Consider the following 16,282-nt stretch of genomic DNA (forward strand, 5'->3'; position numbering starts at 1 on the left):
TTTTATTCAAGTTCACATAAAAGAGAGAAAACTCTGAGATTGGTCTACTGTACCCAAAGCCTCGATGGCATCTAAATTCTTTTGCTGGAGTAGAGAATTAGTTGTTATTCCAGATAGTAAGGAAGCGGAGATGAAGGGCCATTCTATTAGAGGGGCCCAGGCCTCTGGGAAGTTGGGCCGTCTCTTTCACTCCTTACTTAAAAATAGATGAGTTCCCACAGCTCCCCAAGGCTTTGAAGGGTCCACTTAGATATTGCAAGTTCCATTCTGACGTCTGCTCTCCCATTCGCTGCACTCCAGCGGAATCAGAGAATGTGGTTTGTCTGGAAGGCCCCAAACAAATGCTTTCAATTTTCCATTCTCCAAATGAAAATCAATGGTAAGAGAGAGGTAAAAATCAATGCTCAGCCCTCTGCAGGGAGCCCCCACCTCCTCTCCCTACCCCCACCTCCTCCTCCTTCCCCCACCTCCTCCCACCTCAACAGAGCAGCAGATTTGAAACAATGATCCCCACCAACAGAGATACCCTGCTGCCAGAGCCCTCTGCTGACTTTGTCCCCTTGACAATATTCTACTTAAAAATACCCTAGAGGATTAAAAAAAAAAAAACTATGACAAGAATGAATAATGAGATGTTGTTCTAACACATCCCTTCCCATTGCTAGTAAACTCAGTGACAAATGGAGTCTCTGGCATCCCAGGATGGAGTCTGACTTCTTTGTTCCCAAGGTATCTGCCTTATGGCCATGAGCTATAAAATGTATAGTCATTCACAGTCTCAGATTGTCCCTGTCCCCAGACAACTAGTGTGCAATTTCTGTCACCCCAGATAGGTCGTCTATATCCCTTATAATTCACTTGGCCCCAGAAGGGAGGAAATGGAGATGTCACACTATCTACTTGAGTGCGATCCTTTTCGCTATTTGATTATCATGAAATTGTTTGATATATTAATAGTTTATGTGTGTTTATTGCTGGATAGTATCAATTACAATGGAAATGCTACAACTAGTTGATTGAAAGGCTGGAGAATCTTAGAATTTAAAATGAGGGCGTTTAATAGAAATGTATGTATACTGTATAACTTTTACTTAAAGGACATAGAAGGTCTCTGTAAGGAGCCAAGAATGTAGACTAGCCAGTTTCAGAAACCTGTTGGCCACAAAGGCTCCCCCTAGTTAGGTCCAAGAACAAAAGGCAGGATATGAGCCATCTGGGTAGTTCTAGGAAATGGTCAGCCATAAAGTGAATAACATTGACCAGACCACATTTTTGTGCATAATGAGTGTGTGGGACATTTTACTTATGACCCTGACTCAAATAGGGGCTGGGTCTCTTTAGAATTTTCCACTGTTCTCTTGTTATGTTTCCTTGGTTACCCCTTCACCCCCCTAGTTTGTGGTTTTTCCCTTTAAATACCCCTTACTTCTTGTGTTCGTGGTCGAACCCCTCTGGCCTGCCAGGCTATGAGTTCTACCCAGGTCTGGCCTGAATAAACCTCATGTGATTGCAGCAAGGTCGGTCTCTCCTGAGTTATTGGGTGGTTGTGTTATCCCGAGACTTGAGTGAGGGTCTCCCCAGCTATGGAGGTCTTTCAGATAACTTCACCTTGAGTTCTTACTGTGACTCTAAATGAAGCTGATACAAACATGCATAAGTTACTTTTCATGTATATATGTAAAGTAAACCCTCTGAAATATCTTCTCCCAGCATGCCTGGACTTAAACATACAAACACACACACTTGCTATGCCACACTTAGGAAGTCTTCATCAAAGCTAAGGACGGAAATCTCACATTATTTTCTTTTGAATGTTTTATAGACTTATAGTGTGAGTGTGTTTACAAATGTGACCTACCTCTCAAGTTAAATTTTAACACAGCATGTTATGTAATTAAAAACTGGAAGCGTGGTTTTCAGTACCATAAAGTATTCATGTATAAATATCAACACAAAATGTATGTAGTATATGGACTATTGGTTAAAAAGTCTTGACAAAAACAAGTCAATAAGCCAAGCCAGGGGCTGAAGGGGTGGCAGTCAGTAGCACTGGCTACTCCTCCACCACATGGTTCCTAGCACCCACATGGCACATGTTCCAGTGGATAAAATGTGCTCTTCTGACTTCTGAGGACATTAGGCTCACATGTGGTGCAAATATTTACATATAGGCAAAATGCTAATATATATAAAAAAACAAATTTTAACAAATAAACAAGAAATGGAAAACTAGAAGACTAGACAGAACATACTGAAATATTTTAGTAGCTGTATTTCAACAATATGGCCACTACCTACTTCCTATTTATTTTTAATATTTTCTAGAATAAGCATCCCAAAAGTAGATCGAGAATTTTTAAGTCATCAAAGAGAAGCCATCCTGAACTCATGCAGGACTCTGTGGTGCCCTAGTGATCCCCTGGAGACTGAAGCAGGAGCATATGGCCATGAACCAACCTCTTCCCATACCCACTGCCTTGCTTAACAGCAGGAAGAAGTGAAAGAATTCACAGAATTCTCTGAGAAGGTTGTGAATAGAGCGGAAGGGTCCCCTACAGGTCATCTCACCAGGTTGGGGGAGATTCCAGCGGAGGGAGGTCTGATTGGCCACTATCCATCAAAACTGTTTGGCCAGCCTTGAAATACTGTGGACATAGATCTGTGCTCCCAGGAACTTCTCTATCTACTTGAGCTCCACGAGCTATCCAGGGTCCAAAGTCCCTCATCTTGTCCTCTAATCCACTTTCAAGCCAGCCTACATCTGGGGTCTCCTCATCAACTGGGGCCTCCAAGCTGCCTCCTGGTCTGTCAGCAGCTTCTCAATGTCTAGAAGTAAGATTTTTCCCCTTGAGCTGCAAGGGGCCAGCTTGGCTAGCAGCCTTCTTTACAGATGTTTTGCAGAATAAAAAAGCACTTCCCTGATTGAGGAATAAATAGAGTTGTCAATAATCTGTCCCAACTCTCGGGGACCCCTGAAGTTTAATGTGGAAGGACAGATGCTTCATCTGGGAAGGCATCCAAGGCTCTCTGAAGAGTTGCACGACTGGCTACTATCGCGGGCTGTGAAAAGCCACTTCTGAGAGAGAGATTTGGTAAAACAACCACAGTGACCACACACACAAGCCCCCTAGGGCCAGGCCACCTCCCCAGGCCTGCTAAGAAAGAGGCTGCACCATCTTAGCCAAAGAACATTCTGGAGTTGTTTTCTAGTAATGAACAGGCCCTACTATCCGAGAGGCAGTCGTTATCTCTGACTTCCCTGTTACAGATCACAGTGTGGCAGCAGAAATGTCACCACAGTCCTTGAGACCCCGCTCAAGGGCTTGAAGGCAGCACCCAGCCTGGGGAAGGGATAGGAAACCCAAGGGGAACTTGCTTCTTTCTCAGGAGCGTATGCAGTTGGGAGGGAGGCTTCCAGCTGAACTTCCAGACCTATTCAGACAATGGTAGCTATTACGATAATTGTTTTACTAATTGCTAGAATGGCTGGCACTGGCATTAAACCACCATGATACACCATCACCTTTATTGAACTTTCACACAAAATGCGCTGTCTTCACAGTAAATCCATTTAGCAGATGAAGAGATACAAATTTCGCCTCCCAAGTATACACAGGCACAGGGGATCTAACAAGGGATCGAACCCGTATTTGTCTCATCCCTAAATCTGGGCACAGAGCTGTTATAATTCCACGGACACTGTGGAGGTGGCGACTGTACTTTCCACACAAGCTGATGGTGGTGCTCAGAGCGCGCTGTGCCTAGGGAAACACCACGTGCACCTGGACATACATGCCTGACCACCGAGGTGGTCTCCTTGGGGGTCTCAAACGCATTTGAATGTAAGGCTAAAAGTCTCTCATTTGGTATTGCTGCAAACTCCAGGGAAGGGCATGTGAGGGATTCTCCAGCATATATATTCATGTGTACATACATACACATATGTGCATACACATATACAGGCGATGAAATGGTTGAACAACCTGGAACATTATCCCCAAGAGCATTCTGTTAGTTGCTGCTAATGGGGCTCTTCTATCCTAAAGCAGAGAAATCACAGGGAGTAGGAGGACTGGAATGGTTTTCTTGGAGTGTAGGTACCTAAAAAGGCTTCAACTGATACCAACAGAATTATTTTTACATCCCACTCAGTAATGACCTGCACATGGTTAAGATAAAATCCCAGCACAGAGAAGAGGAAGCAGGCACAAGTGCCACCCTTAGCCGAGAAGCTGTTTGCCATTGGTAGCTGCTGGGGAGAGGGAGAACCAGTTTCCTTCAAGGGAGTGACTACTAAGATCTATCAACCACACTTCAGGGCAGGACCCATCTGCCTCCTGGGAAGGAGCACCGGTCTAGGAAACAGCCATGCTCGTTTCAGCACTTTTTATCTGGGTCTTACAGACACAAACGCTGGTTGCACATAAAACAGCATTGAAAGCGATGCACAACACAGGATCCTGGTGGCCGGCTGAGTTTCTGGTCACAGGTACCAGACATAGGGAAGACGGAAGCAGAGGGTCACATGAGGGGCTCTGAGGGTCACATGAGGGGCTCTGTTTTGAGGCCAGCACTGATTCCACGGGTGGGACAGGACACTATTCAGAGGAAGCCGCTGCTGAGGGGTAAAAGACAATTACAACACACCCCAGGAGGAAGAGCCAAAGGGACCAACGACAAAGGCCACCATCATGAACTACAGAGGGGAGCACCATTCAGCAGTCTAGGGATCACACTGGAACTGTAGGAGGCTCCGGTTTCTGAAAGGCTGCTTCCTCATGCTCAGACTGTCATCTGCAGGCAGGAATAGTGAAAAAGGGCTTCCTCCTTCTGCCTTCTTGGGTGTAAGCTTCCTGGACGACAGGGTCGCCTGGGAAACAGGAAGTGATGACAAAAGGGGGCTTTTCTGTTAAGATAATGACTCAGAGTCAAAAATTAAGATTTTTGAAAACTTAAGGTTGCTGTCCTTAGAGCTGGGGGGATGGGGGTGGCTCATCAGTTAGGAGCACTGGCTACTCTTCCAAAGGACCTGGGTTCAATTCTCAACAACAGGGGATACAATGCCCTCTTCTGACTTTTGTGGACACCAGGCACATACGTGACACACAGACATATTTGCAGGCAAAACACCCCAACATATATTTAATAACAAACAACAACAACAATAACAATAATTTTAGAAAGAATGCTGCCTTTCATGAACCTGAGCTTGCAATCTGTGATCTGTACTATCACCTGAGCACCATTTAAAACGGTGGCAAACACACTACTCCCTTTTTCGCCCAACCTGAGCTCTGTCTGAGCCTGATTGCTTCAGTTCCACCATCCACAGAACACCCCTAACTTCTAGCCACCCCCTTCCCCGCCTTACCTGGGCAACAGGTGCTTGCGGCTGACACAAAGGGCTGTCTGGTAGTCCTGGGTCACACATACTTTGTGCGGGCTGCATTTCACCTTCAGGCAGGGGTCCTTGGATGGGTCCAGAGCTGAGATAAAAATAACAAGGAGAAAGCAGGGTTAGCACCTCCAGGGAAATTTAATTTCCATCACCACTCTGATAAACAAGTGGGAAATAAACCAGCTGTGTATGTTTGTGCCCTTTCCGGAGGCTAGTGGGGACAGAGAAGAAGCCCGAGCCAGGCAGAGCTCTGCATGTCACCCAGGCCTCTCAAGCACCTGGATAGCATCTCCTTTGCAAACTGGGCATTTCAGCACCATGATTTCAAGCATAATTACTCTATAAAACAAAACAAAACAAAACAAAGCAAACAAACAAACAAAAAACCAAAAAAACCAAACCCTTCACAGTTGTACATGATCCAAGAACCATTTAGTCTAGTATTTGTTCTTGTCTGATGTTGGTTTGTGTGAGTTCTTCTATGCTTAACATTAATTATTTTCTACTACATTTACCCAACATCCTTGCTGAAAACATTGTTTGCTCCTATTCAATAAAAAAAAAAAATGGACCTCATGTATGAATAGTTTATTTTAAAGTTGTTTTTTTTTAAACTTCAGGATGGGCAAGAAATTTGTACAACACAAAGTTATGATGTAAGTGGGAGAGAGAAAAGCCTGCCCATAAATATTTATTGTGCAAGGCAGAATTAGATAAGGTCCGTGATGGGCATAGAAAATGATAACAGAGCTTGAGAGAAGAAATAGAGATCAATTTCTAGGGCAAGGATTAGTGAAGCATTAATATTTGAATTGAATCTTGAAGGATGGGCAGGATTTTTGCAAAGCAAAGATGGAAAAGACAAGCCAGGCCAGAAGAGCTGCGTGAACAATCATGGGGCGATGTGTTTGGGCATCCACAAGAAAGTAGGTCCGTTCACTGGGCTTGTGGATCTGAATAACGAGAGAGGGGGAAGGTTGGTTCGAACACATAATGCCAGAAAGGATTCCCAAAGGCACAGGGTCACATAGAGCAGCATTTTCTAGAAGAAGCCGAGCAGCAGGCCCCGGGCTAATCAGTACTCCGCATGCTGCTGTGTGTGTGCTCATCATGGGCACAGAGGAGGCCCCAGGGAATTCTCTGCAAAACAAAAGAGACTGTGCCATCTCCCAGCTCCCGGGCTGAAAGCCTATTAGGCAGTAAATCTTTCATAACGTCTCACCCAGCCAGGGGAGGCATGCCCCCCACGCCATCCCCACACAAACATTTGGTGAAACAGATTGACATTCCAAGCAGGAACTGCAGAACTGTCTACCCCACCAGCGAGGTTCCAGCCATCACATAGACAGTTGCAGTCCTCACCCCGAATCCCCACTCCACCCCAGGCCTTGGAAACCACATGCCACTTCCTTTAGGTTGCTGCTAATTTCTCAAGGGTCCTGAATGCACAACACTGCAATACATTACTGCTGAATACCTCGGGGCAGCTCTGCCCTGTGGCAGGGATAGCAGCTGTGAACAACCAGGGGAGACTCGTTAGTCAGCCTTGGCAGCAAAAAGGTCCTGCTACCCATCCCAGTGCAATCGCCTGGCAGAGCCTACTTCCCATGGGACACTCTCTGGTGCCTGGAGCTCAACAGAGAAAAAGACTCCTATAAGAGAGAGAGGCTGGTCCGAGCCCAGGGAACAAGGCTTGCTCCCAGCTCTTAAGCTGAGAAGGGCCTCTGGGAGGCAAGTAGCAGAGAAAGGCTCTCAGTGCTTTCAAAACTGTAGCATCCATGTTGGACTAGCACTGGTCATTCATGAGGACCATGTCAGTCCTGTCTTGTTTCCTCTCTCACTTCCGCTCACCACTTGTGATCTCAGGAAACCCAGAGACGAGTGTGATGGTTTGTATAAGCTCTGCCTAGGGTGTGGTACTCTTAGGAGGTGTGGCCTTGTTGGAGTAGGTGTGTCACTGTGGGCCTGGGCTTTAATACCCTAGTCCTAGCTTCCAGGAAGCCAGTATTCTGCTATCAGCCTTCAGCTGAAGATGTAGAACTCTCAGCTCCTCCTGCACCATGTCTGCCTGGATGCTGCCATGCTCCCGCCTTGATGATAATGGACTGAACCTCTGAACCTGTAAGCCAACCCCAATTAAATGTTGTCCTTATAAGACTTGCCTTGGTCATGGTGTCTGTCCACAGCAGTAAAACCCGAACTAAGACAACTAGACCACCAGCAACCCCACCACAGTGACCAGTTAAGGCATTTCCACCAGTAGATGCCAATGCTGCTGAGACTCGGAATTCCTGCCTCAGTGGCTTTTAGAGATGGCGGATCTCAGGATGGCCTCCTTGGTGGCTTGAAACTCAATAATGCTATGTGATGTAGGCAACAGGCCTTTGGGTAGAATTCAAACTCTTTTTGCTTCTGTAGGTGACTTCTCATGAACATTTAATGTCTACACTGCCCGGGTAGGATGAACAGTGCCATTGTCACATGGAGAGCAAATCAGCTGTTCAAGGCAGAAAAGGGCACAGCCCTCAGCCCTAGGGCTTCTGCGACTGAGTACTGTTTGGCTGCTTTCTAACCTGAATATATTTCCATGTCTTTTATGGCTTGTTGGCTGCCATCGGTTAATAATACATGTAGGCGTGCTCACAACAGATCTAGGATGGTAAGCACATCCATTATACTTGTTGGGTTTGGAGGTTTGTATTTTGTCCTCAAAGTGGGTAACAAGGCTTCATAATTACAAGAACAATGGCTGGCACTCAATCGAGTGTGTCTGACAGACAGGCAATGAACTAAGCCCTCAAATTGGATTAGCTTCTTATCCTAGTTTACGTTCTGTTGCTGTAATAAATACGACCAAAAACAACTTAGGGAGGAAAGGGTTCATTACCCCTTACATTCCCCCAATCGCAGTCTACCACTGAGGGAAGTTGAGGAAGGAACTCAAGCTGGAACAGAGATGAGAACCAAGGAGAAACACCACTTACTGGCTTGCTGTCAACCGGCCCGTGTTCAAATCCCTTTCTTATACAAGTTAGGACTGCCTGTCTAGGGAGGCACTTCTCACAGCAGGACAGTCCATCCTTCCATCCTTCCATCCTTCATGGGTTGGAAATCAAGAAAATGCTGCACAGACAGACCCACAGGTTAGCCTGATGGAGGTGATTTCTCAACTGAGGCTCCCTCTTCCCCAACTCACTCATTTAGCCCTCACAGCATCCAAAGATGGAACCTTGGCCAAAATGTACAATACATTACATTGGCCTTAAAGACAAATGGCAGGTGGGAAGTACAGTGGAAATTTACATACTGGTCTATAAACCCGCACGACGTCCTATTACATACCACAGTCTAAGAATCATCCAGAAAAAAAATAAAAAAAAAAAAAAAAAAAAAAAAAAAAAAAAAAAAAAGAATCATCCAGGAAATTCTTTCATCCAGAAAGTTGATTGAGAGGCCAAACCTCATCCAAGTGTACAACCCAGACCTCACCATTCTCCTGATGCCTTCCGTGAGAGTGAGAAGTAAAAGATGAGCCCTGGCCCCATGCCATGCAGGCCCAGGAACAATGAGCTGTGTCCTGTCCCCCTGTTTGTCCTATTTCCTGGCCCACAGATCTGCCTGCATTCCTGGAGACCTGTAGGTGCCAGGCACAACTAGATGGCTAAAGGCCATTGTAAGAATGCAATCAACTAGAGCCAAGGCAATATGGTACCACCAGGACCCAGCTTTTCTACTACAGAAAGCTCTAGATAACCTTGCACAGCCAAAGCACTAGAAAATGATCTTATGGAGATGATATCCAATCTTATGGAGATGATAGAGGCCTTTTAAGAGGAAACAAATCCCTTAAAGAAATACAGGAAAATACAACCAAACAAGTGAAGGAAATGAATAAAACTGTTGAAGACCTGAAAATGGAAATAGAACTATTAAAGAAAACACGAACCAAGGAAATCCTGGAGATGGAAACTAGGGAACAGAAGAGGGACAACATGCAAGCATCACCAAAAGGATACAAGAGATGGAAGGGAGAACCTCAGGCCTGCTTGCTCTAGACACGGCAATGCCCATGCCCCAACTCCCAGCAGTCATTTGGTCCACATTCATCCGAGTGCCTCTGTATTCTCATCATCTGCCATCCTACTATCACAATAACTATCATAGATAATCCTTCCTGTCTGAGAAGCCAGACGTTCTTGACAAATAAAACATCTGCAGCCAATTCTAAAACTTTAAAAATGCCAGTTCAACCAGTCCTGTTGGTGCAAGCCTGTAACTCAACTACTTGAAAGAATCTTAAGTTCAAGGCCTTCCCGGGCAACTGTATGAACCAGTTTCTAAATAAATAGGAAAAGGGGGTTGGGGTAGAGCCCTTGCCTAGCAATCATGAGGCCTTAGGTTTAATCCTCAGCACCCCATAAACCAACCAACCAACCACCTACCCACCCACCCATCCATCCATTCATTACTTGACTCCACACACATATTTAATAGTCTGCACAGAGAAATCAATTCTGCTAAACAGTAATTGTGAGGGTCTGAGTACTTCAAACACATCTATGAATTGTTTAGAGCAAATGAACTTCATAGCACAACAGAACAGACCCAAATCAAGCCGCCAGCCTATGCTTCATCACCAGCATACACTTTGCTGAAAGTGTATGAAAATCAGCAATGCTTAGCTTGAAGGCAGCTGAGAGGGTGAGGAACCCAGGTCTACCAAGCTCCAAGTAGCAGCCAGAAGGCATCCAGCATTGACACAGCATGGGGCTGCCTGGCTCCTCTTTACAAAGGGAATGACTGATAAGGTATCAACCTAGAAGTGGAGTTCATCTAGGGGTAGAGCCTCGTAAAGCTTTCCTCCATTCATGTTGTCCTGTTGACTGGTGTGGTCTTTGCACATCTCATACATGCAGCCATATTGTTGAGAGTTCACACTGTCTCTGAGTTCTGACTGTCTTTCTACCCATACTTCTTCAATGTTCCCTGAGCCTTAGATGCAGGGGTTGTGTTATAGATGCTCCATTTTGGACTGGACACCCCATGGTCATTGATTCTCTGCAGTTTTTTTTTTTTTCTGAAGAAAGTAAGTTCTTTGATGAGATGTGAGGCCTGTGCATATCCATGGGCATAAAATGAACTTTATGGTTTTAGTAACATGCTGGTACTAGGTTATCCTCTGGGGCCTATGACCTCTCCAGCCATGGGCTCATGGCTGAATTTGTAGTACCAAGCCTAAATTCCCTCCCACTGAATCGCCTTTAGGTCCAATTAGTCCACTGTTGATTACCTCCAACCTACAAGCCCCCCTGTTGTATCATAACTCTGGGAGGAGAAACAGTTTTGATTTAGAGACAGGATCTCAATTGATTACCTAAACACATGTAAACAAGGACAATATCAGACGGATTCAGTAGGGAGTGTGTGTATGCGGGTGTATGTGTGCATTCGTGTGTGTGCACGTGTGTGCATGTATATGAGTGTGTGTGTGCATGTGTAAATGTGTGTGAATGTGTATGCTTATGGTGGGCACATGTGTGTGAGTGTGTGATTGTGTGTGTACTTACGTGTGTATGTGTGCATGTGTGTGCATGCATGCACATGTGTATATGTGTGTGTACATGTATGTGTGCATATGTATATGTATGTTTAAGATAGGGTGTTTGGAGAAGCAAGGGAGGAGATGGAACAGAGAAAAGGCAGTAGGAAGAATACATTACTAGTACATTTCTGTATAAAATTCTCAAATATAATAACCAGGGGATGGGGAGACTGCTCAGCAGTTAGGAGCACTGGCTGCTCTCCTAGAGAACCCAGGTTTGCTTTCCATCACCCACAATGCAGCTCACAACCACCTGTAACTCTTGTCTCTGCGGACACTACACACACATGCTGTATAGACATATATGCAGGCAAAATACCCACACATAGAAAAGAGAAAGAAAGAAGTCTTTTTAGAAAGTAATGATATTACTTATTATAATAATAATGAGATTATATATGATGGTAATGATATTAATTATAAAACTAATATAAATATTTTTTAAAAGAGAAGCCCTGCTACTAGGTGTGTGTACACGCATGTGTGTGTGTGTGTGGGGGGGGGTGACCAGGTGTCAGTTACAACCCCACACAGATTTGAACCTTTGGTATCAGGTACTAAGGACCCTCCAAGGTGTACTCTGAGCACATGCTTGGTGACAGAACACAGCAATCCTCTGGAAACGACTAAATCTAGTGTGTGCCGACTACAATTTGTGTCACCACACCCGCAGGACCACACCAGCCACATCAGCAGGTGAGCAGAACAGATGATGTAGACATCAAGGACACAACGGGGCCTGGCAAGGTCATGTCACCTCTCCATCTCACCTTCCAGGAGAAGCTAGCCTGGAGTCAACTGGCATAGGATGCATATCCAATTAATTCTACAAACTAACTTCACAAATTTTTCTTCAAGGGGGGAGGGGAGAGAAGGAACTAATTTATAGAGCGCTTTGTTGAGCTCTAGCACACCGAATTCAGAAGCCAGTTAATTACAAGCTTCATGTGGGTTTTTTTTTTTAATTAATTTTATTTTTTAAGCTCATTGCATGGTCTCAATTAAGGTGGTGATATTTTAATTATTGTAATTGTTTCTGAACTTGTTTTTGAGTTCAATGAGTTTATTTTTTAATTAGCTACATTGATTTTTGAAATCCAGGATCAAGCCTTTTTGCCTTTTCACCGTCCTCGGGTATATTTGACGGGCCTAACTGAGGAAGGGTCAGGGTCGAAACACCCATGATAGCCAAGCCCAAGGCTACTTCCTAGCCATGGAGAGGAGAGAAGGGGTTTTATTCTGAAATTTGACACAAAAGATCCCCCAGTCACCTGGGCCAGCACACATGCCTGTCTGTGTCTATTCAGCCAACATCAGCAGAGCTTTACTTCCCGTGAAGTATCTTTTGGCAGGCCAGAGGCCAGCATCTCCTCCTGGGAGCTCACAGCTGAGCAGCAGACACAGATGGGGGAATCTGACCTTGTAGAGGACGGGTGAACTTTCTGGAGAGGTTGGCACAGGTGGAAAAGTGGGTTCGAATGAGGTTGTAATGTAGCAGAGGAAAAGAGAGTCTCTTTCCAGGGACAGGAGGAGTCTGGCCCACTTAGGAACCTGTGCCTCACCAGGCTTGCCTGCAAGCAGGCTGGTAGGGGTGGCAAGTGCCCGGCATCTGGTGAGTAGACACACTCGTGGAGCACCTTGAAGACTGTTGGGGAGCCACAGAACAACTGTCAACATGGTAGGTCCTGGTGACCCCTGAGATACTCTTTCATGGCTAAGTCTACTGGAGCTGGAAGAGGGAGCCTTGTGTGTGTGCTGTGTGTGGCAGAATAGCACAGGCACACTTCACACAAGCAAGAGCCACCACTCCAATTAAGATAGAGGAGTGCTGAAGGCTCTCTCCCTCTGGTCATCAAGCTGCACAGGATTCTGGGAAACAAAGGCTACCCTCTGAGTCCAGGAAGCCAACAACTTATCTAAAAGTTGGGTGCACTGTGGCTCACTGTGCTGCATCCCAGAAGCTCTCTCGCGCACAGGCCGCTCAATTGACAAACTTGTACCAATTAACGATGGTCCACCCTCTCCTTCTTGCCTTTAGGATTGGCCTTGGCCTCTGCCTGGGATGCCCATGGACAATAGTCAACTGAAGAGCAGGCATGCCCAGTTAGGAGTGACTTCACCTATGACTGACAGAGAAATTACTCCAAACTGTGAAAACCTCCTTAAGCTAGGATCCCGGACATTTATTATAGCTTGTCTGTCCCCATGGTAACCCGCGTGCGCATCTCGCCTCCCCCTCTGCAAGGCGCCTGTTTACTAGCTGACGACAGAGCCTCTCTGAATACAAATTGCGCTCATTGGATCTTGCTGGAAGCTGGGAAGGGCGGCAGCTTGGAAAGTCTCCTTCATTACTCTCGGCTTTCACATTCAAGGGCTTCCCAAGTTCTTTGAGGCTGAACAAAGAGACTCATCGGCCATGTGGTTAGGTAGCACACAGAGTTAATTTCAGAGACATAGAAGACTAACCCCGTGTGTCCAAGGACTGGAGAAGGGCCACAGAGGATGGTACAGGACAGATAATGACACAGAGGCAGAGGACGAAAAGACACAGCTAATCAAAGATAGCCCTGCTCCTTTCCCTTCCCCTAAAGCCAGAGCCTGAAGATTCCCGGCTCTCTGCATGAAAAGCACCTTCCTAGGTACTGAAGGTGTGGGCGCAGGGACCATTGCTGAAAACCGGCTTGCACAGTTTAAGGCATTTATTACTCTTGACTTTATGATGTGCATAAAATTAACAAATGGAAGACATTTTAATTTAGAAGGGGGGAAATTAATAGCTTATGATCCGACGCGTCAAAATTAGGCAAAAGGAAAACCCAATCGTCTCCATGGTTTATACCAGGGAAAAATTACAGGCATTTGGAACACTCATCTGCTTTAGTTTCCTGTGCCCTGCCCTGTGATGGCTAACTCTGATTGCGGACTTGGCCCACCTGGGAAGAGGAAAGCAGAATTAAGCCACTGCCTGCATCAGGTGGGCCAGTGAGCGTGCCTATGAGGGTATTTTCTTGACTGCTAATTGATGTAGGAGGATCCAGGCCTCTGTGCATGTGGTTCCATCCCCAGGCAGGCAGACCTGGGCTATATAAGAAAGGTAGCTGACCAGGAGCCAGGAGAAAGCAGAAAGCAGTGTTCTTCCTTGGTTTCTATTTCAGGCCCCACCTCCAGATTCCTGCAGTGTCCTTCCTTAGTGGATGGACTGGGACTGTACAGCGAAATACACCCTTCCCACTCCAAGGTGCTTTCCGTCATGGTGTTTGTCGTAGCAACAGAAACCAGACTAGCCCAGGTGGCTAGAACAGAATGCCACAGACTGTGCACAGCACACACAGCAGCCAGTTTATTCTCTCACCGCTCTAGAGAATGGAGCCCGGATGGTTCTCAGCATGGTGGGACTCTGTGAAAGTGGCTCCCAAGCCTGCAGGGAGCCACCGGCTTCGTTCTCTGTCCCCATGTGGCCTTCTTTTGGCTGCATGCCTTTGGAGAGACAAACAGTAGGTTCCCTAGTATGTTCTGATGAGGAGGGACACAAACCCTAGAGCTAGTGCCCCACCCTGGAGTGTTTATAAAGGTTATATACCTATTTTAATCTTAATCACTGTCTAGGAGCCTTGTCTCCACAAGCTGTGTGTGGAGACTTCCAACACCCTACTCTGGAAGGACGAAGTAGCATGCAGCCCTTCACATGACCTACAGGTAAATGATGTAACTCATTACAAACCAACTGTGTCGCACCATGCAGCTATGCTGAAGAGATAGATGGATAGATAGATAGATAGATAGATAGATAGATTGATAGATAGTAGATAGATATAGATATATAGATATATAGATATCATAGGTAGATAGTCATGATAAATTAGGTAAAAAACATAATTTGAAAGTAAAAAAGATTAACTGTCAGGAGCAAAAGAGCTTCTCAATACCAAAAGCCTGAGTGGCCAAACCAAGACTAAAATCCAGATTTGTCTTCTAAAGAGACACCTTCTCCTTTCCATATGCTCTGTCTCCTGAAGCCTCGCCTCCCACACAAGCCTGAGCCTCCAACTCATCCAGCTTCTCCTGGTCGGTTGCTTTATATCTGTGGTACCTCTGGAACGCACAGGTGTAAATTCAGATGTCCACCAACTGCAGATTAGCATGGCTGGTGCCTACAGATTAGCATGCCCGGTGCCTACAGACACCGCCTCTAGGACTACTATCAGAGGATCGAGTCCCTTCTGCTTCTGGGAGAATCTTTTTTTTGTAACACAGAAGTTAGGGTTATGTCCAAAGGCTGGAGCAGGTTCTTGTCCGTTCCTGAGAGGTTTTGCCGTTTGCCTCTGAGATGAGAGAGTTAAGGACTACCGTGATTGGCTGGAACTAATGGCATCCACCAGGAAGAGAAAATGGGCTCTCTCAGCTCTCACACAGAACAAGACATTATGAGCAACCGCTGCTAAGGCCAACATGGTCATTTACACACCCTAATCATTACAAGGCCAACATGGTCATTTACCTAATCATTAGAAGACAAAACGTGGAGAGACATGTGCGTGAACAGCTACGGAAATGTATGTTGGCGGGCACGGAGCTGTATCAGCCTGGCCAGCTGTTCTCCATCCCAAGGCTCTCACCTCAGCCTCCCACTTCTTCCTATCCACTCCAGAAAGAGGGAGGGAGCACCTCCCCCCACCCCCCACCCCCCGTGATTACAAGAGACTGATTTCCCTTGGAAAGGTCACAAGGGACAAAGGGCGTCAAACAGAATAAGGCCTCATTGGATTGGGCCTCAGTGGGAAGGAAGGAAGGAGGAACATATTATTATTATGAGGTCTCTCGCTAGTCAGAGGACTGGTGGTATTAACAGCCACACCTTCTATCTCCACCATGAGGAAGCCCAGGCAGACATCAGTGTATTCTTAACTGACCAACTGGTAACAGGCACAGAGACAATGAGTAGCCTATTTATGGTCATACTGTGAGCCTGGGCTTCAGTCCTGATGAGTGTCACACCAGAGGGGATGCCCAGAGCAGCCACCAGAAGACTAACGCAGCACGCCATGGTGAGAATCAACAATGATTCAATCGACAACATCACGATGATGTGGTAAAAACAGCGCCAAGCAGCCTCACACCGAGCCACCTGATGCTGCTGGGTGTGGTACCAGCCACCTACGATGTCAGCACTCAGAAGGAGGACAGGGAGTTGAGCTCATCTTGGCTACATAGTGAGTTCAAGGCCAGCCTGGGCTACTTGAGCACTTTCTCAACAAGCAAGCAAACAAACACAAGCCAAGCTG

The 16,282-nt window shown here is 46.0% G+C and overlaps 1 protein-coding gene across 4 annotated transcripts in view; it reads right to left on the minus strand.

Annotated features, from left to right (window-relative positions):
- Spock1 (SPARC (osteonectin), cwcv and kazal like domains proteoglycan 1) overlaps window positions 1-16,282 on the minus strand; it is a 528,793-nt gene that overhangs the window by 174,755 nt on the left and 337,756 nt on the right. For all 4 annotated transcript variants that reach the window (XM_031359713.1, XM_031359712.1, XM_031359711.1 and 1 more), the window contains one exon: window positions 5,372-5,486. In XM_031359713.1, the coding sequence (XP_031215573.1) occupies window positions 5,372-5,486 (115 nt within the window). The remainder of the gene's footprint in view (window positions 1-5,371; window positions 5,487-16,282) is intronic.

Source organism: Mastomys coucha, unplaced genomic scaffold (genome assembly GCF_008632895.1).
Source record: "Mastomys coucha isolate ucsf_1 unplaced genomic scaffold, UCSF_Mcou_1 pScaffold7, whole genome shotgun sequence".
Lineage (NCBI taxonomy): Eukaryota > Metazoa > Chordata > Mammalia > Rodentia > Muridae > Mastomys > Mastomys coucha.